Consider the following 24,328-nt stretch of genomic DNA (forward strand, 5'->3'; position numbering starts at 1 on the left):
TTATTTTTATGAGACAAATAGTTTTGTTCATTGTTTAAACTAAAAGAGAAGCAAACCAAGTGAAGCAATGCTTCCCCAGTGACACCTGTGATCTATAAAAAAAGTTTTAAAAAAGAGTATTTCCATTCAGAGGTAGTTTATACTTTTACAATTCAGGGTGGAATGGTGTACTGTTTACTCCACTACACTACAGCTCTTACCTGTTCAACAAATTACAAATAAAACGTTAATAATCTAACCTTTACTTGCACTTTTTTTTTTACAGTGTGCTATTAGTACTAATACTTCCCCCACTAACGCATTACTCACATGCGTCACTAGATGGCGCGTGTCGCCTGTGGGTATCTGTTCTTGCACGTGAAGCCGTGCGTGGAGTGAAATGTGCAGGACAGGACAGGGTTGTTGTTGTTGCGGGTATCATTGGTCACAGCCCGCCCTCTCTTGCTATCTCATTGGCTCTGCGGTATGACTGACAGGCGCGTCCTCCACTGTCATTCGCTCTAGGCTCTAAAGGGGGCGTGGCTTTATGTGCTCACAAACAGTTTGGACACATGCACAGGCGGTACCCGCGATGTGACCTGCTGCTGCAAAGTTGCTTTAAAAAGTGAAGTCAGGAGTTGAGCGCGCATCTTTCACTTAGACTCTCAGACATCAGCTGCTCGCTCTTACAGCTCGTGCATCATGTCAACAGCTAACCAAAGGAGTGATGCACCTGGTCTCCTCAAATCCCTGGCAGACTACCCTTTCTCCTTCCCTGGCTTTGATGACACCGGTAAGAATATTTATTTTTCTTTTAAAGTAGGACAACTGTCCTGAAACTTGTGTCAAGCAGTGTTGGAAGTATTGTAATAACAAAGTGAAGGTGTTATCCTCCTCAAGTTATTAGAACTAGTGTATGAGCAACTGCAACCCTTACAATCCTAATGTGAGAGCAATTTTAAGGTGTTTATACTCTACTTTAATGTTATATACGTTTAATGCATCTTATAGCCTACTTAAATACACTGAAGATGGAAGATGTACCATGCATTTTTGTAAATAAACTACGCAACAGTATGTAAAGTAGCCTTCAACTCGACCATTTACAAGATTCCCAGTAATAATATATACATAAAATAACCAATCATATAATATAGTCCTCTAATCATGGCTTAAAACAAGTAAACTTAAGCAAGACTAGTATTTTTACATCAAGGTGTTGCCACTAGTTCAAGTAAAGGTTGCCAGTACTACTTCTACCACTGGTGTAAAGTGTATGAGCAACTGCAACCCTTACAACCCGATCATAAGAGCAATTTTAAAATCCTTATACACTACTTAAATACTATAATATATACATTTTATGCCGCATATAGCCTACTCCACTGCATATAAAAGGTAAATTGTAGTATAGATTTTTATAGAAAAGTTAGTAAAGTTATTAGAACTAGTAGACAACTTCCCTCCTGGTGTATGAGCAATTGTAACCCCCCCTACCCCACCCCACCCCTCCCCTCCCCTCCCTCATTTCCATGGCATTAAATGTATCTGGTTTCATACATACATTCACTCCTGCTGTGAGCAGAAACTCGTCGTCGCATTGATTACTGCAGTAAAGGTGATCACGGTCATATGTTGAAGTTGTCCAGGTCTGTATAGAAATGAGTCCAGCTGCTTTGATCCCTTTTTAAAATGTGCTGAAAAGTGATCAAAGGCGGTGAATCTGCATTATGTCAGCAGACTGTCTGTGCAGTTTCTCTCCATGCAGTCACACAGCAGCCTGCAACTGATGCAACAAGGCTGAAACATTCCTCACTCATGGTTTCATCACATCATTAGTTTCTTTGTGCCCTCGGTTCTTCATGTATACGTTCTTGCTTACTTTTTTTAGTCTTCATTCAGTGGTTGACAGTACAGTCAGATGGGAAAACATGAAGAGAGAGAAGGTGTCATAAGAGTGAGGAGAGATGACGTGCAACAAATGCCCTCAGCTGCCACAAGAACACAGGCATGTCCCTTATCCCTTCCCCTGATAGATGATGTTCATCAGTAAATTAATAGTCCAAACACATGATATGCAGAGTTTTTGTGGTAATTTCCACAATATATTACAACGTAGAACTGAATTCAGTTCAGAGGCATGTTTCAGACATGACAAAATGCACATCACAGTTATTGTATAGGTTTTCCTTATGGCTGTTGGCCCTCTGATCAATACCACTAAGTTATAACATACTAAGATGACTAGAAATTAAGTATTAACACGTGCCACAAATGATTCATTCTTTAAAACAATCTGAAAATATGAAGCTTTGATGTTATAGCGTTTTATGCCCTCTAAAGCAGGGAGATACTTGTTTATTCTTACTGATAGCAGGCTGTTACATCCCCCAGCCACAGTGATGAAATTCATCCTTCCAACTCATACTTGCTTTTGGTTCATGGGTTTATTTAGATTGAATTAGTCACTTTAGACACACACTTGTGCACATCTTTGATGTGCCTGGTAATAATGTAACACTGATCGATCACTTTGTTTTAGTTGCGGTCAATAATGATTGCGTATAGCCCTGATAATTCTTTCTTGTGTATTTCTTTGTCTTTATGTATCGTTATTATTGCAAATTCTTTAATGCAGAGAATGAATAATCTCTCTTCTGCTCGGCTCATTGTATAAAGATCAATCAATCAATGATCTGATCAGGACTGTAAACCGCACCAGATGATTAATCTTTGGGTTATTTTGTGTCGCAGCCAAGGTGTTTTCCAAGTACACAGCACTGCCTTGTCATGCTACACACTCGTACTGTGCTGTTTTGTGAACATTGTAAAATAGCAAAAGCCCCTCCTGCTGTGGACACTGAAATATTGCTTGGATTTTCTGTTAAAACACTAGCGCTCTGCTCGATGCAGTATGCATCCTGTTCTCATTTGTCCTGAAACAACAGTCGGACCACAAGGCCACCTCCTGTCTGGGCTGCTTCATGAGAGTAAATACACCAGTTTTCACCATTGTGAGAACTGTTCCTTCTAAGACGGGGCCAACGGATGTTTGCATGCTTTGCATAGCAGACTTGAGTCCAAGAATTTATTATTTTTTCCATTATGCTCTGCAGGATATTTAGGAAGTAACAAAGAATAACAACTGTTATGCACAAATACAAGTGAGGCACCACACACTGCTTAAAAAGGTTTGTGGTCATTGTGTCACGTACACAGCCAGACTGACTCCAGTTCCACTGCCACTTGACACTTTGGTATTGATCATTCAGACAAAGAGGGAGTCTCAAGCTTTGCACCAGTGTTATTCTGCATAATAATTATAAACAGGTTGAGAGTTTATTTATGCATGAACACTGACAAAATAAACGGTGGGAATATGAAAAATGTGCAGATGGTGGCAAGAACACCCAGAGATGATCTTCAAGGGAGAAAAAAAACATTAAATCCTAAGAAAAACTTTCTGTTTCTATAATTAAATTGGCAGCAGCTTTCCAGAACAGTTTGACTGACATCCACCTGCATTGAATCCGTTTCTGTTAGTATTAACTTAAAACAGTATATACTTTACACAACAGAGAAGTGTTGTTTCATTTGCCAAAGCCCTTAGATTGACTTTATAATAAAAAAGATTAGTCTTCCTGCAATGCCGCAACATGGAATTTGCTGCCTTGCTTAGGGGCACTGCAGTGCTTTCAATATATTGCCATTTCTTTGCAATTTAAATGATAAAATCCAGGTGAAATAGCTAAAGAAACATGGTGTTTAACTTGATTGCAATGTATCACAATGGGCAACTCAAAGGCTGTAAAGATACTGGACTTATTACTGAACTAATTAAGATAAGACTAGAGTGTAAACAGTAGCTTCTATCAGTCTGTTAGTGAGTATTCAGTCCACTCTGTACTCAAACTACTGCAGCAGGGATTTCACTGGCTTTCCCTCAGCAGACACAATGCACGTTGTTTACTGTGGTCACTGTAGTGAACGTAAGGGGAAAAAACACACAGATTAGTGTTGAAGGCGCGGTTTGAACATTGTGTTCCTGAACCCAAACGTCCTGCTTGAAGAAGGCGAGCGAGGAGGCAGCCTCGCGCGCTCATCGTGGCGCGCAGTATAGCGGCGCGCGTGCACGGAAACGTGAGAAAATCGTCTTTTAGCGTTTGATATGGAAGATTTAAACGGCATTAAAAATGTATGTAATTAAAAAGTTATGGTTACGTGAAATTAATGATAGCTAACACAAAAAAACAAAACAAATCTAGCGTTTAATTTAAATAAATCTGTTTAACATGTTGTTGAAACATTATAATTTTGTTAGGAAGTAGAAATAAATTAATTTAAAATGATATAAATACACTAAGTAGTATTATTTACAGCTGTCTGGTAAACAACGTGTACTGTTACATTTGGGTCTCGTGCCTGCTGTTCTCTAAGGTTGGGCGCGTGCCCGCTCAACTTGTCCCTCACGTGCTGCTGAACGCCCCTAGACAGACTGTACTTTCACGTGAGCAGGGTGAGGGCGGGGGCACGTGTTTGGCCACGAGTATCTTCTTGTCCAGGATAGGATGAGTCTGCGCTCGAGCACGCTGTATTGTTTTCCTCGTGTGGGGGGGGGTGTATCGACAGTGAGCGTGCACAGTTTAACCCGTGCACATGATTAGAGTGTGTTGCTTGTAAGCGCGAGCACTGCCACGTTCCATTTTAACGTATGCTGGCCGCACGAGACTGTATGTTCTAATCGCGGTTCACGTTCTCCTATGTAGAGAATTGATCCCGATATGGGCATTTTCCGGCCAATGAGCTACTACCAGAGCTGCTGCTACTACACAGACAGAAAGAACCGTTCGTGTACTGGACAACACTGACAGCCAATCAGATGCTACTATTCTACGAGGAGGCGGGACGAGCGACTCATGAATATCCAATGAGCACGCTCGGTGGGCGAGGAGAACAAGGGCTCTGTGTAGTGTTGTTTTCGCATCCAAACGTTGATATTGACAAACAGGCCTGACGTAAACATAGTAGCAGCGGGGACACAAGCTTGGAGCCGCGTTTGTTTTATTGTCGTTACTCATTGGAGGAGGCAGGTCTCGGTACTCGTCAGGAACATCGCCCCGGTGTTGCTCGGAGCTTGGCAGCGAACAATGCCTGGCAAAGCCGCGGTGACAGCGGCGCTTCAGCCCGACGGTAACACCGTTACGGCGGCTACGCAGAAGTCCTTCCCCTTTGTCCTGAAGAAGATCATGGACATTCCGCCTCCTAACATCCTGGAGGAAGGCGACGACGGTAAGAACAAAAAATAAATAAATAAATAAAACAGTCCAGCCCAGTTTGGTTCTGCCTCGCGACCAATTTGACGTTTTTTTAAGGATAAACACCTCATATATCAATTAAAACAATGGGCGTTAATGAGGCGAGATTAGGACGGACACGCCGTGTGTCGCACAGGGTCAGTTTGATCCGAGGCTGCGAGGAAACAAAAAAGAACAAAAAGTTCCAGCTCCTCTCTGCAGCTCTGCAAGCAGCGCACACACTGCAAACACGCTCACACACAAAGACACTGCATGGCTTCTCATTAGGCTGGTGGTATTTGGTCTCCACTTTTTAAGGTAACATAAGATGTGGAGGTGTTTTGTGTGTTTTGGGGTGCATGAGTGGATCAAGCAGGTGTTTCTCTCCCTCTTCTTCCCCTGAAGCCGATCAAGCAGGTGTTTCTCTCCCTCTTCTTCCCCTGAAGCCTCATTTAGCCTTTTTTATTTCATCAAAACATCTACTTTCTCACCTCCAAACTCCTTCTCAGCCTTTTTGGTTGTGACTCATTTTTTTTCACCATCAACACAAACCTCCTATTCTGCCTCTTCCCATTTATTTCCTGGGTTTTCCCGTGTGTGCATGTGTCCCCTTTAAAGGAAACATGTCGCTCACGGCATGCAGCCATTTATTAAACTCCATCTCCCTCCTGTCTTTAATGCAGAAATAGAGAAAGAGAAGCTGTGCTCATCAGAGGATGTGGAGGGAGGCGGGGCTGAGGCAGCCAGTGCTGATGGAGGATCCAGAGGAGGAGGAGGAGGAGGTGGCGGTGGTGGTGGTGGAGGGGTATCAGCCTCCTTGACCCCAGCTATTTGGGATAAAACCATCCCCTATGATGGGGAGACCTTCCACTTGGAGTACATGGACCTCGATGAGTTCCTGCTGGAGAACGGGATCCCCGTGACCCTGGAGGAGGAGGAGCTGCAGAAGACTCTCAGCTCAGTGATAGGAAAAGGCAAATTCATCCCCAAGGTTACTGCTACAGCTACTACTATCACTACTACTCCTCCCGCCACTACTGCTGCCGCCGCCGCCGCTGCAGCTTCCGACTCTGCCTCCGCCTCAGCATCTTCCCCGTCCAACGCCGCCACCACCTCTGTGGTCACCTCAGATCCAGAGGAGACGGTGACTGTTACTACGTTACAACCAGCTAAACTAGAGGAAGAAGAAGAAGAGGAGGAAGAGGAGGAAGAGGAAGAGGAAGGACAGGAAGAGGAGTCTTTGTCCGAGGAGGCAACAGCAGAAGTGGAAGAGAATCAAACAGGTGATAAATTCAGATTTATACGAGTTGATATTTGCTATCCTCCTGCTTTTTAAATCTAGCACTGCTGTTTTAGAAAAACAGTTCCTGCATGCCCTTTGATTCAGCTGCATCTCATGTAGTTACTACAACTACTACTAAACTAAATATACAGCAAAACTACAGCCTCAAACATTAACACCACCTCAACAGACGCTGAATATCCTAACAGAGGATTCAGTGTGCATCCAAGCTTACCTTTTCTCTCTGTCGCTGCAGAACGTAACCCTGCAGAACGTAACACACCCTCCCCTATCGACCCAGATGCCATTGAGGTGGACATTCATTTCCAGCCTGATCCCACAGACCTGGTCCTGTCCAGTGTGCCGGGCGGAGAGCTGTTCAACCCACGCAAACACAAGTTCTCTGAGGAGGAGCTGAAACCGCAGCCTATGATCAAGAAGGCCAAGAAGGTGTTTGTTCCCGACGAGCAGAAGGTAGGCTGATTTATTCATGAGTACAGTGTATAACTGACGACTGGCTGACTTAATTAATACTTAATAATATTAATTAATTAATATTCACTTTTGTTTGGGTCATTGATCATGAGGAAATGTAAATGACATAGTGACTGAACATTTGTATTTAAAAGAAAGAAAGAAATCAGACATGATAGCCAAACCATTTATGATTTTTCCCCCAAAACCCTTTTAATAATAAAAAAAAAACATTAACTATGGCTGAATGATATGCAAAATATGCAAATATATACCAAAACAAGCATGCTACCTTACGTCTGAGAATATGATTTGTAGGCCAGTGGCACCACAATGCTTCAGATTTATTGATATGTTGTGACACATTTTAACTTATCAAAACACTGCAGCTGTGACTTGGGTATTGCACTCGGCCATATTGTGATTGTGATAATGTCTTGATGAATTGTTCAGCCCTACCATTGTATCGTGTGTGTGTAGCTTTGTATTGCGTGCCGTGTGTGTTCCTTTTTGTTTCTTTGTTTTGACATGCCAAGAGACTCCAAATGAAACAGTGCATCAGATAGTGACATTTAAACTGTACATACTCCCTTTTTAAACATTAAAAATAAAATTTAAAAACCTTTAAAAACCTTTAAAAGTTTACATATTCACTATTAAAGGATTAAATGTTTGCAGTTGAACTGTAAGACCTCTCAGTGATCTGTTCAGTCCTGGTAAAGATTAAAGCATTTGCAAACAGAGTGATTGCTTGTGGATTAGAGATAAAATATGCGGGAGATATGTTTATACCAGACAGATTGTGATTATACTCAGCTCTACATCTCTCTCTGTTTTTTTGCATTCACTCTCACTCTCATCTCCTCAGGATGAGCGATACTGGTCCAGGAGAAAGAAGAATAACGTGGCAGCGAAGCGTTCTCGTGACGCACGGCGGCTGAAGGAGAACCAGATCACAGTGCGCGCCTCCTTCCTGGAGCGGGAAAACGCGGCGCTGCGGCAACAAGTGGCTGAGCTGCGTAAAGACTGCGGCCGCTGCAAAAATGTCCTGGCCCGATATGAGGCTAAGTACGGCCCACTGTAAAAAACCCACAAAGTATCAATGAGACAAAAAGCAGAACTCCCTTCCCCGCAGAATTCAACACCGACACAAACACCAAGGGAATCTAAATTTGCACTGTTTTGTCTTTGCTGACCGCCAGTCACTGTGTCAAACTCAAGAGTGTTTTGGATACACACTGGCAGGCAGTGAGGCATGATGGGAGCGGTGGTCACAGGATGGCCTGTGGAGAGCGCCTGGCTCCTACACTCAGAGAGGAAGGGGACGATTGTGGATACTCCCATGGTAAAACACACATGGAAAATATGGTCCGTCTCAAGATGGTTCAAATAAAGTCAGGGAATATGAAACGAGTAGACAGGTACAAAAGAATCACAGGCTTTTAAATACTACACAGATCAATTTTTATCACTGCACAGCACTTCTTCTTCTTAGTGGACCAAAGCATGAATACATTAGAAGTTGTGTATTTAGAATGGTGCACACTCGGCATCCCTCACGTTTCCTTGTGTTGTACTTATGTTAGGTGTCTGTTGTGTCTGTACTTCCTTTAAAATACTCCGGCTCAGACGAAGGATGTTGATGAACTCATGGCAGGGTAAGAGAGGAGTAGTACTTCCAGGCTGAAGAAGGGAGGAAGCAAAGAGCTCAGGTCGGCAGAGGAGATGGGAGGATGGGAGTCCGTTATAGTGGTGTGATTCAGTCACAGTTCTTCCTTCTTGTAACCCACATGGACGCCTCAGCGCACACAAATGTAGTTTAAACTTTGTTTTATGTAATTATCTCCCCGCACCACAGAGGTATGTGCGCGCATCAGTGTGTAATCCATTTATGCACTTTTTTCTTCAAAAAACACAGAGTGTAAAACCTTTACTACAAACCCAATGGGGGAGACACAGTGGTGGCTTGTTGCGGGAGAAAAAAAAACTAAATGCATGGCCTACAGTTTAAAGCTACTTCCTTTTCCTATTAACCTCAGATCAGCTTCCAGAGACAGATTAGATTTCCCTAATGGAGAGAGATTTGTAGTTTTTCTTTTTCTGTACGTTACCGTTAAAGGTTTTTGTCTGACGATCTCCAGGGCCCTCACAGGTGGAGGGGTATGTTGACATGTAGGGATGTTTATTTTACTGCACACTGCAGGCAGAGGGCGCTACAGCCACTGCCTGACTGATCGTGGGGTAGTGATGGCTGGATTGATTCTTTCTGTTGTTGTTTTTTTAACATTTAGGCAGGCCCAAAGTTGACTGCTTCTAAACCTTGTAAATAAACGATAGTCTCATGGTCTTTATTTCCCGAGACAGGGATTCTGACTGTGTCTTTATTAATCCAATATTATTCCTTATATTTGCCAAATAGTCAATGAGTGCTGTATTTATTCTGATGGTAATAATGCATCTGTTGATTGTGATGTACAACATTATGTCAGATAATTCTATTTCCTTTTGAGGAACAATACTTCTAATGAAACCAATGCAGGGAATTCAATGGGTAAACTGTGCTTTTGGCTGTTTGTTTTAAAAACAGATTTATATAGTTTTATGGGATTTTATTTCCTCTCTATAATATACATACAATATGTGTCTGAAGTGAACACACAGAGGACAAGGCACACTCTTATTTACCTCATCCAACACTTCCTATTTTGAATGGGTAACAGTTTAGTAGGGCTACAAAGTTGTGTTGGTTGAAACAGAGAGCACATAAAAAGCAGCTTGGATACATTTTGGCAAAAAAAGAGAAATATTGAGTTCTTTTTGCCAAAGTGGCCGAGTCTGCGTCTAAATTAGTAAATACATTACAGACTGTTATGGGACTCTACAGTATATCTCAAGTGTCTTTGGCTGATGCAGATTTTGTGATCGGTCGGCTTGTGCTCATTATCGCCGTTATCTTGGAAAGAAAATAAATGTGGCAATAATACTCTGTTATGTAATGCTCGTTTTATTTCAGTGATGATGTTATATGTAAAATTGCTATGATGTACTAAATAGACATGCCCCAAAGTCATTTGTGCTTCCAGTTTAGATCCTCTGTAGTCTAGGATCCTAATGCATGAAACCCAGTAAACTTGTCTTTTTCTTTTTCTTGCATATTTTACACCAAGTGTACTTATGTCTGTAAACCATCACTGAAAAGTAGATATTTGGATGGGTAGGCTGATGGTCTGTTGTACAGTTCTGTCAAAAGAAAAAGCAGAACATCTTTACGACGATGTCCTGTGTTTAAAACATGCATAATAGAGCCACCCATCCTTGTGCAGCCAGTGCTTGACCTTGGGGCGAACATCAGCTGAAAACAGCATCTTTTGATCACTGTGTGGATTGTTTTCTATTTACTAAAGATTGATCTATATCTAGATACACTGGATCCGTTGGTGATTTTGTGTTTTCTTGATAGATTCTGTGTTTAAGTTTCCTGATGGTATAACACACATTTCTTAGCAATGTGTTTTATTTTGCATTGACATTCAAACTTGACATTGACTGCATTTGTGCTGTTTATACATCAATGCAGTTGATGAATGCAAACTTCTGGTTATTTTTTTAACTAAATTAAAAATGTTCTGCATAAGGCTGACTAAAGGTACTGACCAAGAGAGATTTTTGGAAGACAACAAATCAAGATAATATATAGTGTTGCATACAGTATGTAGCAATTTTTTCTCTCTTTTTTGTGATGCATAGCGCAACCTGCTCATTGATGTTAAGCAGGCTGCAAATTCTCCAGGAAAGGACAATAACATTAACAGCAGTTTAGATATGCAGATGTAGATCTGTCGCCACCTACAGGCAATAAATGTGCAACTGCATGTTTTTTTGTGTCTGAAGTTTTCATTTTATTTTGACCCTTACTTCACCTGTTAGCTAAAAATATAAATATAAACATGATTTTTTTTCACAGTAATAGTAACCTCCATGTATGATTTTTAAAATGAAGCTTTGTCAAACACTTGATCGACAGAAACTTGAGCATGAAAGTGTTTATTGACCTGTCAAGAATGAAACAATTTACCAAGAAACAACAAAAGTGTTGATATGATGAAAGTTTAAAATATTAAATATTAAATGTCACACACAAAATGTATTTTAAAAAATTGCAGTTGTAACACTCTGCCTGCAGGTGGCACACGTGTAAAAGTGCTATTGTTTTCTTTACCTGTAGATGGTGCAAATTGACACCTACAGCTGAAATTCCTGTTTTCAACTGACTTTGGGTGCTTTGCATCAGTGACACTCCTTGTTTACTATTTAAGGTAGCTACAATACTCGTGGAAAAATATTGAAGTCTCTATTGAAAACATTTTTAAAGTTTTGTTTGTTTTGTGGTGTTTTGCTTCATTTCCTCTTTTTATATAAAAAATATTATGTTGAGTGTTTTTTGTATTGTCCTAACCATGTATAAGATACATGCAACTGCAGTACCATGTCCTAACTGTATCTTGTATTATGCATATGAAATAAATTGGGATTTAATGACACGTGGGCTCGTGGTTTGACCTTGCCTGAGTCATCGACCAGCTGCAGCAGCTCTAATGGGAGGTACAAAGAGACACAAAGAAACAATAGATAACAAAAGGAGCATAGTTTGGTGGACAAATGGAGACGTCCTCCTCATTCTTAAGCTTCATCTTTGATGCACACATGCACAATCACCCTGAATACACGTGATTCTGTTATCTTTCAGGCGGCTTGTTGTTTTTCACTGTCCCTTCATTGCCTCCATCCTGCTGCTCATCAGTATTCCAGAGGAGTAGGAGATGTTGCGTAATGATCACATCGACATGCTGGGGAGCAGCGTTGCGTAACAGCAGCACCAGTCTCAAAGACCAGCGGGATGGGTGTGTGTGTGTGTGGATGATGGAGAAAGGAAAGTGAGGAAGCAAGGGAGGGGCTCTGGGAATCGGGATGGGGAGGGGGGTTGGGCAAGGAAAGTAGAGGAAAGGATCAGGTGGAAGGATGCAAGGGAGAGAGGAGAGGAGAGGAGAGGAGAGGGAGGGAAAAGCAGGGGGGGTGGAGGAGAATGAGAGAAGAGGGGAGTGGGGGAGGAGATGGGCCAAACAAGATGGCATGGGGATGGACGGAGAAAGATGGAGAACGGGGATGCAGTTGAAAACGTGAGCCGAGGGAGGGAGGGAGGAAGATGGGATGCAGTGAGTGGGCGATGGAAGATGTAGAGGAGAGCCAAGGAGGAGCCCAGCCATGCATGTTAATGTCACACCACTACATGTTACTATAGAAATCACAGCCCAGCATGTTCACGAGTGAGTCAACCCTACAGCTGGCTGAGAGACATTAGCACAGGACAGACAGACAGACAGAGCCCTGGATGATGAAATATAAAGTAATATCTGCTGGGATGGGTCCAGCTGAGGTGGGTGGTGAACAATCTGGCTCTTCACGGTTTGAGAATTTTCATCTTTGCTTTGAATTATTGATCAAACATCACTTGAGTTTGTTTACTGCAATAAGGGGACAAATTACTCCGGCATTTCAATCTGAGGCTTTTCACAGGGATCTACTTTTCATAATCTTTGATCTGCAACAACACTAACTGCGTATGACATACATAGACACTAAGAGGTGAGAGGGAGCTGGATTTATCTACGTCTCTGCTTCATCATCCGTCACTTAATGTTTCATAGCTCTGCATGAAACAATGAGGACGACACAATTAGCTTATTTTCCATGCTTATTTTTGCCAATCTGTTTTTTTATTACAAACTTAAAAAAGAATCTGATACAATAAGAAACTGCAGTAGTAACTCCCCATTCCCGAGGGGCAGCACAGAAAACAGGTCATTGCATTTCAGTAGTGAAAGATTCATTACACATCTACAGGGTGTACAGATCAGATACAAAATAGGAAAAATAATAAAATACAGGCAGGAAAGAAAGCACTATATTTATACATCATCTGAACTTTTAATTATATCTATTTTTACTCTTAAATGTTAAATTTTACATAGAAAATAAACTTCTTTTATGACAATGAAATATCCCAAAGTGCAAAATAAAACGCACACATTGATATAAGCAAAAGGACATCAGAATACAAAATTCTTGTTTTTCCTCTTCATTAATGTTCAACCCTGATTGTAGAATAGCCTGCGTAAGAGTTGATTTGTGGTGCATTTGAAACACTAATCTGTTCTTTAAATGTGAAACACAAAACCGGCGTTCATTCTTAAAAATGCAAGGGTGGTGAGGGAGGGAAGGGGGGGGCGGCTTTTACGATCATCATTCCTCAGATCTCTCACTTCAAGAGCCTGATTTGAATGCAGAGGAAATCTTAAAAACACCTCGTTTGCGCTGAATAATCTGACAATTGTGGGGGGGAAAAAAAGGAGTCTCATGGACATTTTGAACATGCATGTGACTAAAAAAAATAAATAAATCTCAGACTTTTTAAACACAAAGTAAAACGAGCAGTCCACCCCCCCTCTATTTATTCTCTGCAGGCCTTCTCAAACAGGGTTGACCAACAACAGATCAGAATCACATTCACAGCACATTCATTTCCTTCATCCTTCCAAACCTGCCGTTAACACTGTCTTCCTTTTGAGGAGATATATTGGATTTGTTTTTTCCAGGGTGCAGAGAGGTAGTAACCCCTTGAATCCTTCAGGGTAATTTTTTTTAATTATGGCATTAAATTGCACTGGAGACGGGTGAGCATCTGTGTAAGCAAAGACAGTCAGGGATATGGCTATAGTATCAGGACCAAAGGCTGATGCGGGAGAAGATAACCCAGATTAGAAAAGGTTAAATTTGATGGGAAATATAATGAGAAAGGTTAAAAGATATTTTGTTTATATAAATCTGAATATATCTGGGTTTAGGGTACTGTAGTAGTTTGTTTAGAAAAGAAAAATCAGTGACGGATCATTTTTCAGGAAAATAAGAAGCTTGGTAGCCACAATATGAAGTGAAGGTCACATAAAAAAGGGAAGATTGCACTCAAATGAATCTGAAAAGTGGAGATTTTTGGTTTTAAATGTACTGCCTATGGGAGTAGTGTTGTCAGACTGCCCTGGGAGCACAGAGAAAGTGATCAGCCATCTTTTCCTACACAAACCCACTGTAAACATTCACATCTTTAACTCCAAATCCAACTTGAAGAATGAATACATTTACCCGTCTTATTAGACAAATGCTGTACAAGGTACAATACACATTCAATACTTTATTCTGTACATCTTTATTTTTGACTCAGTTTGCATATATTCATGTTATTTTCTGAAAAAATAACCTCAGCATGTAAGAAACTAAACAAAGAATCTGAACATAAGAACTTTTTATATATACATATTCCTGGACTTGTCATGTCTTACTCATACAAATGTAAGTGATCATTTGCAAAAACAAAAATATAGAAATATTGGAAATAAATTACAAAACAAAAATTATAAATGCATCTTTCCCTTCACAATCGTAACATTTACAGAGATGTGTACCTCCCCACCCCTTCCCTTGAAAAAGGAAACAAACAAAAAAAAGAAATAAACTTGCATGCGTATGACAAGCTGTCACATTGCAAAACCAGCGTGAGCACAAGTCAAGGGTCCTTGTTTCATCTCATACAAAAACACTTATGGGTACAAGTCTAGAAAACATTCAAATAAAAATGGACAAGACGGACAGCATCTCCTCACCAGCGCGATGCATCAGAATACAAATTAAGCTCCCGTTTGAATCTCTAAAGCATTTCACGAACAGCTGAATAAAATGTGCCATATTACCAAACAGAGGGCAAAGGAATGGTTTAGCGCTCATGTCTGTGGGCGACACACAGCATCAGGAGCCCAGTAATAAAGTGCTGGACAGCTCAAATGGACATCTGGGGGTTACCCTTCCCTGTAGTGACTAACCAACAATCACATGGACCCGGCTGATAAACAAACCATAGTTAGAAACGGCGGACTTCCAGAGATCTGACAAGCCATCAAATAAAACGACACAAGCCACACACCAGTAAAGAACATTCATCTTTGACCATGCCACTGCAACTGGGAAAACAAGACAGTCTGAACTGCACACTATGTATATTCTGCTTTTTTCTTTGTCAACAGCCAGAGATCACTGAAGAATTTCAAGAGGAGGCAGAGAATAGTGTGAGCGTTTCAATACCATTTAAGCTCACCAGAAACGTGCTCTGGGTTTTAAAGTGTCGCTCTCTAAGCCAATACAGCCTGGACGCCACCGAGGCAACAGAACCCTCTGGCTGCTTCTCTCCCTCCCTTCAGTATTCCCTCCTCTACCATCGCCTGCTCTGCTCTCCTCTCCATGCAGAGGAAAACCTCTCCTTCATAGTCAAAGTCATGCTAAGCCATTTATCACAATCCTTACTGCTTAACTGCTGCATCCCCTCCCCCTCACCTCCTTCTCTGCCTGTTCACCTTCACACACACACTCTGCTGACTGGAATTGTGCATCATCTAACGTATGAAAGCATAACTTGCATCACCCATGTGTATAATTGAGGGATCAGCACATGGGGTTATCGTGTTCGAATGCAAAGATTGATTTGCTTCTCTCGTTCACCAAGGTTTCCCCGACCTTCCCGGCTGCAGTTTTCCCCTGACAGGTACAATACATTCTACTACATCGCTCCCTCAACACCCCCATGCTCCCCTTCCTGCTCCCTCCGCTGCTCTCGTTTCATTTAAACCCATGTCATGTACACATTCCAGCTCACGATAAACTGCTTCCAATATACACCCGGTGACAACAACAGAGTCAAATTGTGCCTGTGCACGAGCGCATTTCAAGGGTAACGGGGGCCCACCGTACAAACAATGAGTCTCTCGATCATGCTGAGCCACAACAAAACAGAACAGGACTACACGCACACGGAGACAGCAGAGCCCCCCTCTCTGTATTTGTGGCAAGTAGGGCAGAGCAGATTGCAGAGCAAAGTGCTGAGCTTTCCACAGCCGTCGTTCCCTGCAGGACTTGGCTAGGTCCTTTTTCACAGCATGACAGTGCAGTGCAAAATGGAGCTATACTAGAGCCGGGTCCATTAAACTACAAGTCAACAACAACAACAACAAAAAAAACATAATAAAGTCCCTCACATTAACATTCAATGCAAAATCAGAAACATAAAGAGATTGGCAATGACTCAAGGTAGAAAGGAACTCCCCCTCCCCGCCATAAACTCCTGCCATCAAAGCCAAAACGCAGAACATGAGTAACAGCAACGGACAAACGGGCAGGGTGGAGTTGGAGGTCGTGGAGGAACAAAACAAATCACATGAACTGTTCAGTGGATGTGGAATTTTAAATCTTTGTAGTAAAACTAATTCTTAACTTGTATTAGTATTAGAACAATTTGTTAGAAAAACTGAAAATATCTGGAGTATAATTGTCCTGCACCCATCTTCTCCAACAAATCTTATCATTACAAATGAAGGCTTAGTTGGCCAGCACAACAGGCTGGAAGGACTGGCTAGGATATTGCAGGTTGTAGCTTCCCAAACCCTCGACAAACGGTGGCTTCTCCATGTAGGGGATTCCTCCGTTGCTGCCAATGATGCCCACGTTCTGGGCAGGAGGAGGGCTGGAGAAGGGGTCAAAGGAAGGGTGGGTGTTAACAGCATGCGGGGGTTGGAATGGGCTGGCGTGAGGCTGCATGGGCTGGGTGTCGGCGTCGAAGTAAAGGGGGCCTGGGGATCCTGGATAGACAAACTCTTTGGCGTTGGGAGAGAGCTGGCTGGCGATGGGACCCCCGAGGGAGTGCAAGGAGAGGGACAGGGGCTTGTGCTTGAGCAGCTCTGGTGCAGAGATGGTGGTAGGAGAGCGGGAGAGCATCCTCTGGGCAGGTGGGATGACGACTGCGGTGCTAGCTGCCGACCCAGCACCGCTGCACTTCTTCATCTTGGTCGAGCCGAATTTGGTGGCGGCAAAGCTGGCTGTGGTGAAGGTGATGGGCTGAGGACGGGCGGTGGGAAGAGCAGAGGGTGGCTGCTGAGTGGAGAGGTAGGGCAACCCGCCGCTGGGAGGAGAAGGGGTAGAGGTGTTGGAGGAGTGGGCAGCAGGGTCGGTGGGTGTGCTGGAGCTGGGGTAGCTGAAGAGCCCGGAGCAGGACTGGGCAGACAGAGGTGTGGGGGAGCTAGAGAGCGACGGCATGAGGGCAGGAGATGCCTGGCTTCCAATTGGTACAAACACCTGAGCATCAGGATTGAAGCCCAGACTCTTGGCTTCCTCCGCCTCGGGATCTCCTTTACCCTCTCTGATCACCCCCTCAGCCCTCTCGCTGTCACAACCGAGGCCTGGAGGGTCCTCCAGGTAGAGAACCTTCACTGCCCCCTTCTCTCCAATCTGGTAGGAAACCTCGTAAGGGTCAATCCACACACTGAGCTCTGCAGGAACATTTGCACGCACTTCCTCCGTGTCCAGTCCGCTTCTCTTGGCGGCCAACTCCACCACAGGGTCCCTCGGCGCTCCCAGGTGAATGCAGCGGAAAGCAGAACCCCTGAGAGGGGCTTCAGGGTACCAGTGACCCTCAAAACGAGAGACCAGTATCCTCTCCAGCTCCTCGCCGAACAGGTCGGCTCGACGCCGAGGCAGCTTGTTGTACAGGTAGGACACAATGAAGTTGAGGGCGACCTTAACTTCTAGATGCATGGCTGCACCGGGTTAGCGCCGTCGTGGGGGCAAAGTGATCAAGATGATGCTGAAAATGAGGCAATGCAACTGTAACAAGGAGTTTTCCCTCTGGCTTATTGTAAAGTGTATGATTCTTTTAGTGTCACCATGGTAAAGGCACCTTGAAGGCGAGGGCAGCAGGTTGCAGGCTTGGTTTCTTTTGTCGTCGCCAATATTCAACAATGGTCCCAGGTCCAGGTTCAGGTCCCAACTGTGAAGAAGAAAACAGAAGAAAGCTGTCATTTTACGGTTTAGTAAACATTAAGTGAACGCCTAACTGCTTTATATAATTATGTGTGGTGGCACACTCTGGCCTCTGTATACAGCAGGTCACGGCTCTAATGAAAGAAAGAAACATACACATTGGCAGGCTTGAGACCAGTAGAAGTGTCGGTGCTTAATACGATATGAATTGAGACATTTCTTTACTGACCTGTGAGGGCAAACAGTAATTCAAATAAAAAAACATGACACCTCTCTAATTTGTTGTGAGCCATTAAAAATAGATCCAACGAGCTTGGGGAAACAGTGTGAGAAGCCTTTAGGAATCAAATTATATATTTCTATTACAAAATATAGCAAAAGATTCATTACATTTATTAAATGTGTGAATATTTAGGAGGGATTATCACGTTTTCACTGAATGTACATACTGTATATTGTTTGCTAAGATGTGAACAAACTCATCTCAAATCCACTATTCTTATTTAGAAACAGACAGCAATTATACGCGTTTTATATTTTCCTTTTATCAGCTGCAGGATGTACTGATGGATGTGGCAGATGCTGTGTTGTGGGCTGCATAAATCCTTTATAATCTGAATCCGATCCCGCGGAGAGGCTCCTGCTTAATGCTTTAACACAGTCACAGAGTCAATTCATCAGCATGCAGAGCCAGACTGAATGAAAGATTACATGCAACAAGGAAAAAAATAAAAACACACACAAAAAAAAAACACCACAAGACTCACAAAGAAAGAAGTGTAAAATGGCAGGACAGTTAGTTGACTTCACAGAACACCATTTCCCACCATGCAGTGCGTGCTATCACCCCCCTCCCCTCCCCCAATACGCACACACACACACACAAACAATTCACTCACATTCACTTCCCTGCCAGATGGGGATTCGGCAGCTAAGATTAGAAAGACGCCTCCGATTAAAGACAATTCTAATGTTATTACAGATAAAGCTGCGCAGGCTGGATGAAGGGCTGCCGGAGTGACAGTTCAAGACGAGATTTACATTTCCCCCTATCGTGTGAAAAAGGTGACATTGAAGGATAAGATGGGGGGGTTGGTTAGAAAGGGCTATAAATAAATAGGGCCCCATTTTGCATCATCTGTGGTGCAAATTCTTCTCCACCACCTGAGTTAAAAAGCAGTGGCTGTAGAAAGGCACAGGAGAAGCCACCAGTCCATCACCTGCAACAGCCATCATTTCTGAAAACCCAGAGTGCACACACACAGCTAAGCTACTCACAGCATCTACTTCATTTCGTACCTCAAATAAAAAAAAACAGTAAGATATACAAGATCCAATGTCATCCAATGACATTAGAGGGCTAGCTCGGGTAATATGTGCAGGTTTTCTGCTTCAGGAGAGAATAAATGCTCTAATAAAAACCTTTAATGTGCATAAATGCCCTCACCATGTTCTTATGTGTGTTATTCACCTGCAGATTTGTTACAGATCTTAAAGGATTCATTTTTTTTTTTACAGGCCTGTTGTTGCAGGTCAGAGCAACAGCAGGATCTATAGGGCTATTTTTGTTTACATGGACTCATTATCAGAGCTGCAAATGTGTGGCAGAGTGTGCTGCAAAGCATCCACTACATGTCAGGCTTGATCTAGCAGCAGATCTACAGTGATCTTACACACTACACTACATTAGATATATGAAGGCAAAAGCCCCTTCATGAACAATATAATCAAGGGTTAACTTATAGAGAGGCCTGTCTGAACAGAAACATAAAACCTCAATACAAAAAGGGGACTAATATTATCGGGATTTCACTCTCCCTCCCCCTGTTGGACTTTAAAAAGATGCCAAATATCGGAGGTAAATGTGCAAGAAGAGGGTGAGATTGGAGGAATATCATCCAGGTTTGATAATAATAAAAAAAAGGGGGAGCAAGGGGGTCTAACCTGGGGATTACTGCCATATGTCAGTCAAAAGGCAGTGGAGCAGAAAGGACAGTGGTTTAGCTGACATGCAAGTGAAGAATCCCTCCATGCCAAATTGTCACTGTAAATTAAATTATAAAGCTAATTAAGTGGTGAACAGACTATCGACCGAGTGTGTGTGTGTGTGTGTGTGTGTGTGCGCGCAGAGAGTCCCTCCTCAGCATAAACAACCCCCCATTCAAAGAGCAAATAAAAACCCAAATAAACGTGACAGCTGAGCAGACTTGAAGAAGGTCACTTGGGCAAATATGTAACATATAAAAAAGACAAAAACAAAAAGCTGAGTTTATTATTAAATGGCTGAACCATTCCAGTCATTCATTAGAGTCAGCGCATTCTGATGGAGAGACAAAGCTTCTGGAAAGACAAACACACACAGCAACATGCTGTTGGACAACGAACACGCCTAGAATGATATCTGAATTGATTTCGTGTATTTAATCTAATGACATCACTCACCTATTGTTACTGATGCCCGAGCTTGCCTTGTACTCCTGCGTTTCTGTTTTATTCCCTTGTGTTATCTCGGATTTCCAGGCGGTTCTGTCGAGTCCTCGGCGCAGATGCAGACCAGTTTTCCACCTTAGTGTTGTTGATTGATTTGTTTTTAACTGCTGCCCCAATTTTCAGATGGTCAAAGGCTTTTCCCAGTTTGTCTTCAGCTGACACTTTGCACGCAGGGTCCAGAGAAACTTTACTGTTTGACAACCCGGCGTATTTATACAGTATGACTCGCCCACACGCCCGTGACGACAGGGACTACTTTTTTTCATATTATAGTAGCTGCTGCTTTATTATGATGGGTTTTTTTCTTTTTTTTTATGCACCTGTTTTGTTGTTGAAAATAATTCATTTCCATCTCCGTTTCCGATTCACATTGCAATATTAACCCACATACCGATTAAAAAACAATAAAAGAAAAATAAACATGCCCCTAATCGCTCTTTACACAAGATATCGATTATTTTTCTTTATTGAAAAGCAGCGAGGTCAAAAATACACAAAGTTCAAACGTTTTTTTTCCTTATACAAAATCCAAGTTTACCTTGCGGGCTCTAGTTTAATTTGCGGAGGGATATTTGTAGTTCCCTACACTGCTGAACAATTTGCTAAAAATATAAGTGGTGATAGCAACAGAGTCTCTATTGGCTGAGATGGGGGAGGACCCACCGATTATTGGGCTGCATCGTCCGTTCAGCAGCTAAAGCAACCTGACTTATACCTGGGGCTTGTGGGAAATGATGTTCTTCTCTAACCACAGTATTGAATAATAATAATAATGATAGACGTGCTTCATGTTTTTGTTGACTGATTTATTTATTTAGGCTACACGGTTTTCTTTTTGTAGGCATCTATAGTATCTTATGATCTGGACTGGACATTATGGACAAAATTAATCGTTTGAAATGATAAAAATGAAAATGCACACATGCATAAATTTTAAGTGTACACAAACAAATTGGGTTGCCGTATTTTGCACAACAAAATATGCCATTGTCGGTGGTTAGTCATCATCATCATTTTTTACACAGTGTAATTTTAAGTACGTGTTGTACTTCAGATATACTGAATATTTTCAAGAACGGTTGAAATGATACGTCAAAGAAATAGATAGTACAAAGTGAACCTATAAAAAAACATAACAATAACAATAATATCTTCTATGTTGTGTTTTCTATGTGAATAACATTATATTTCATTACTCCATATATTATCCATATTGTCTGTTGTCTACATGTATCTGGTGGTGCATCATATTTCATTAGGAGATGATAAGTTTTGTATGTAAATGACCTAAAATCTGAACAACAACAACAACAACAACAACAACAACAACAACAACAACAGCAACAACAATAATAACAATAATAATGTCTTTATTTTATAATAAAATGTTCAATAAAAGATACAAATCTTTTATTAAATTATTTATTTTATTTGTATTACTGCAATAATAATAATAAAAACACGTGTGCATACTATGTACGGTATACTTGCACAGTTGCCTTGTCTACAGTATGCAGTGTGTATGCTTGTCTGTGTCTGTGTGAGTGTGTGTATAGATAGGGCTGTGGTCTTGATATGCTGTTTTTCAGTCTTGAAATACAAGTTTGGGGGTGGGGGGGTGCAGGTGGAAGGATAGTGATGTGGTCTGGGCTATAAGGTCTTTTGTTCCAAATTTGGTGCAGTGCATCAAAATGCCTTTGCCTTCTTGTAGGGCAGCATACACAACACACACACACATACACGCGCACAGGCTCTTTAACATTCAGTGGTTTGGCCTACATCTTATTCTTACATTCCTTTCTAATGAATTTAAATGTAATACATTTATTTAGTGTTCAAATAAATTCACTGTAACCCTGACTGTGAGATTAGAGTCAGTAAATATGTCATCCCTAATATAGAACAGATGCCTAACCTCTAATATTTGGAAAGTAAATTGTAATGTAATTTCATTGGTTCGGATAAGCATTCAAAGTAATAGTTAAGTACACTGCAAGAGGTTCATTTGTCTGTCGAACCCCTGCTCCCCTTGCAGTCAGATTGCATCAGGAAACAGACTGAGGCACAAACGATCATACTGCACCTCATATGCACCTGCTGGTGGTAACCTGATTTTTTTGGTCACATGGTTTCCATGGTAACAGAGCAATAGTCTTGACAGGCAATGAGGAGGGTTGTATAAGCAGGCTACTACATTACACTACTACACACTACTACACACTACATTACACACACATAAACACACAGACACACACACACACAGTTTGTGATGTCATTTCAGGTATGAAATTGGAGTTGTGTTATAAGTAAAAAGGTGACGGGTGATTGATACTCAGGCGGCATTCAGGACATTCCAGGAGCGTCGAATGTTAGATGGGAAACTGGGAGTGTTGGCTGACATTTTGAAAATACAAAGAAAGTAAAGCACTAAAGAAGTAGGTGAACATTTACCAAAGATGGTATTTCCTAACTTTCCTACAGCTTTTTACCATCATAAATATTAAATAATCTCTCAGCTAAGAACACTCAAACTCGTCCAACAAGTTTCACAGAAGAAATACAGAAAACAAAACTGTATTGTGAAAAAACTGTTTTTAACTGTTGAAAACAAGCTAACTATAATTATTACAATTAATTATAAACAGTTTTATAGTACCATTTTTTCCTCTTATACAATTGTGATGGTATACATGAATGTGGTAATTACATTTTAGTAAAATTTGATGATGATCAAATAACAACATCTTTATAACAACATAAAGATCAGCAAAGTAGCATGATAAAGCACATAAGCAAACATATATAAAAAAATAAAATAAAAATAGATAATAAATAAAAAAAATAAATATAATCAACATCACAAAAAGGCAAGACTGTAAAAATGAGTTTTAAGAAGTGATTTAAAATAATACACTGATTCAGCGAGCCTCTTGTTCCACAGTGCCCTGATTGAAAAGGCCCTGATCAGCTCTAGTTTTTAACCTCGCCCCCTTGATGATGTATGTTTAGTATTAATAACACAGGACCCTAAAGGATGTAACATAAATAAGTACATTTAGCTGGATGGGATGTTGCCTTTCGTGGTGTTTTGACAGCTTATCATTGAAATATTTTCATTGATATTTCACAGTATAAATCAACAAACAAACTATTCTAAGATATTATGTCATCACACATATTAGTCCTATATTTTCTTATACAAAAAAGACAAATAAAAAAAAAAGAAGAAAATTGTTGTCAGAGTAGTTAGTTGTCTAAGTTTGACCTCCTATAGATAGATAGACAGAGTAGTTAGTTGTCTAAGTTTGACCTCCTATAGATAGATAGATTACTTATTGATTCCTGAAGGTAAATTCTTGTGTTACAGCAGTCGCAGTTACACGTATTACAACACAACACAATATGCACATGAGGTAGATACAGAATAAATAGACTTTAATCAATGCTTATGATATTTTATTTTTACATTTGAAGACAGCCAGTGGATATTTAATACAGAGAAGGCCACAGTGTCGGTCTAACTTTTTTTTTTAATGGTTTTGTTTGGATCAATATCAGATAAATCTTCTAGCCTACACTGACATTGTTGACGTTGTTGGCATTCTATAAAAACTATGCATTCATACAAGTTCATCATTGACCGCTTTGTACCTGTTACCTGTTGAAATTACTGAGCTGCTCCTCGGTAGTGTGTCAGTTTCTTATGGTGTCAAAGAGTCGTCTTTCAAGGCCTTTGTGAATGTTTCAGACACACCTGAGTACAGTTTGTATTGAGGCTTAACTTACTCTTTAAATTTGCAAATGCAAAGGACATTTCTGCTGATGGGAAAAAAAAGACCAGACTGGACCATATTTAGTCTATTTGTGATCATCAATGTTGGCAACTGAAATAAGA

General features: G+C 41.3%; 2 protein-coding genes across 4 annotated transcripts; one reads left to right on the plus strand and one right to left on the minus strand.

Annotated features, from left to right (window-relative positions):
* Window positions 1-549: 549 nt before the first annotated feature.
* On the plus strand, window positions 550-11,570 carry tefb (TEF transcription factor, PAR bZIP family member b). Of its 3 annotated transcripts, none has more exons than XM_019266945.2 (4): window positions 550-772; window positions 5,957-6,556; window positions 6,812-7,029; window positions 7,898-11,570. In XM_019266945.2, exons 1-4 carry the CDS (start codon window positions 682-684, stop codon window positions 8,111-8,113), a joined length of 1,125 nt encoding a protein of 374 aa, XP_019122490.1. In that variant the 5' UTR covers window positions 550-681; the 3' UTR covers window positions 8,114-11,570. The 3 variants fall into 3 exon arrangements, with proteins under 3 accessions (XP_019122490.1, XP_019122489.1, XP_010745504.2); XM_019266944.2 differs by lacking the exon at window positions 550-772 and adding an exon at window positions 4,378-5,268 and having other exon boundaries at window positions 6,857-7,029; XM_010747202.3 differs by lacking the exon at window positions 550-772 and adding an exon at window positions 4,386-5,268.
* A 1,198-nt stretch (window positions 11,571-12,768) lies between these two features.
* Window positions 12,769-20,645, minus strand: tob2 (transducer of ERBB2, 2). Its single transcript, XM_027285383.1, has 3 exons — window positions 20,386-20,645; window positions 17,861-17,950; window positions 12,769-17,767 (listed from the first exon to the last, which is right to left on the minus strand). The coding sequence occupies exon 3, from the start codon at window positions 17,716-17,718 to the stop codon at window positions 16,507-16,509; it is 1,212 nt and encodes a 403-aa protein (XP_027141184.1). The 5' UTR covers window positions 17,719-17,767; window positions 17,861-17,950; window positions 20,386-20,645; the 3' UTR covers window positions 12,769-16,506.
* Window positions 20,646-24,328: the final 3,683 nt, after the last annotated feature.

The sequence above is a fragment of the Larimichthys crocea genome, chromosome XII (assembly GCF_000972845.2).
Source record: "Larimichthys crocea isolate SSNF chromosome XII, L_crocea_2.0, whole genome shotgun sequence".
Lineage (NCBI taxonomy): Eukaryota > Metazoa > Chordata > Actinopteri > Sciaenidae > Larimichthys > Larimichthys crocea.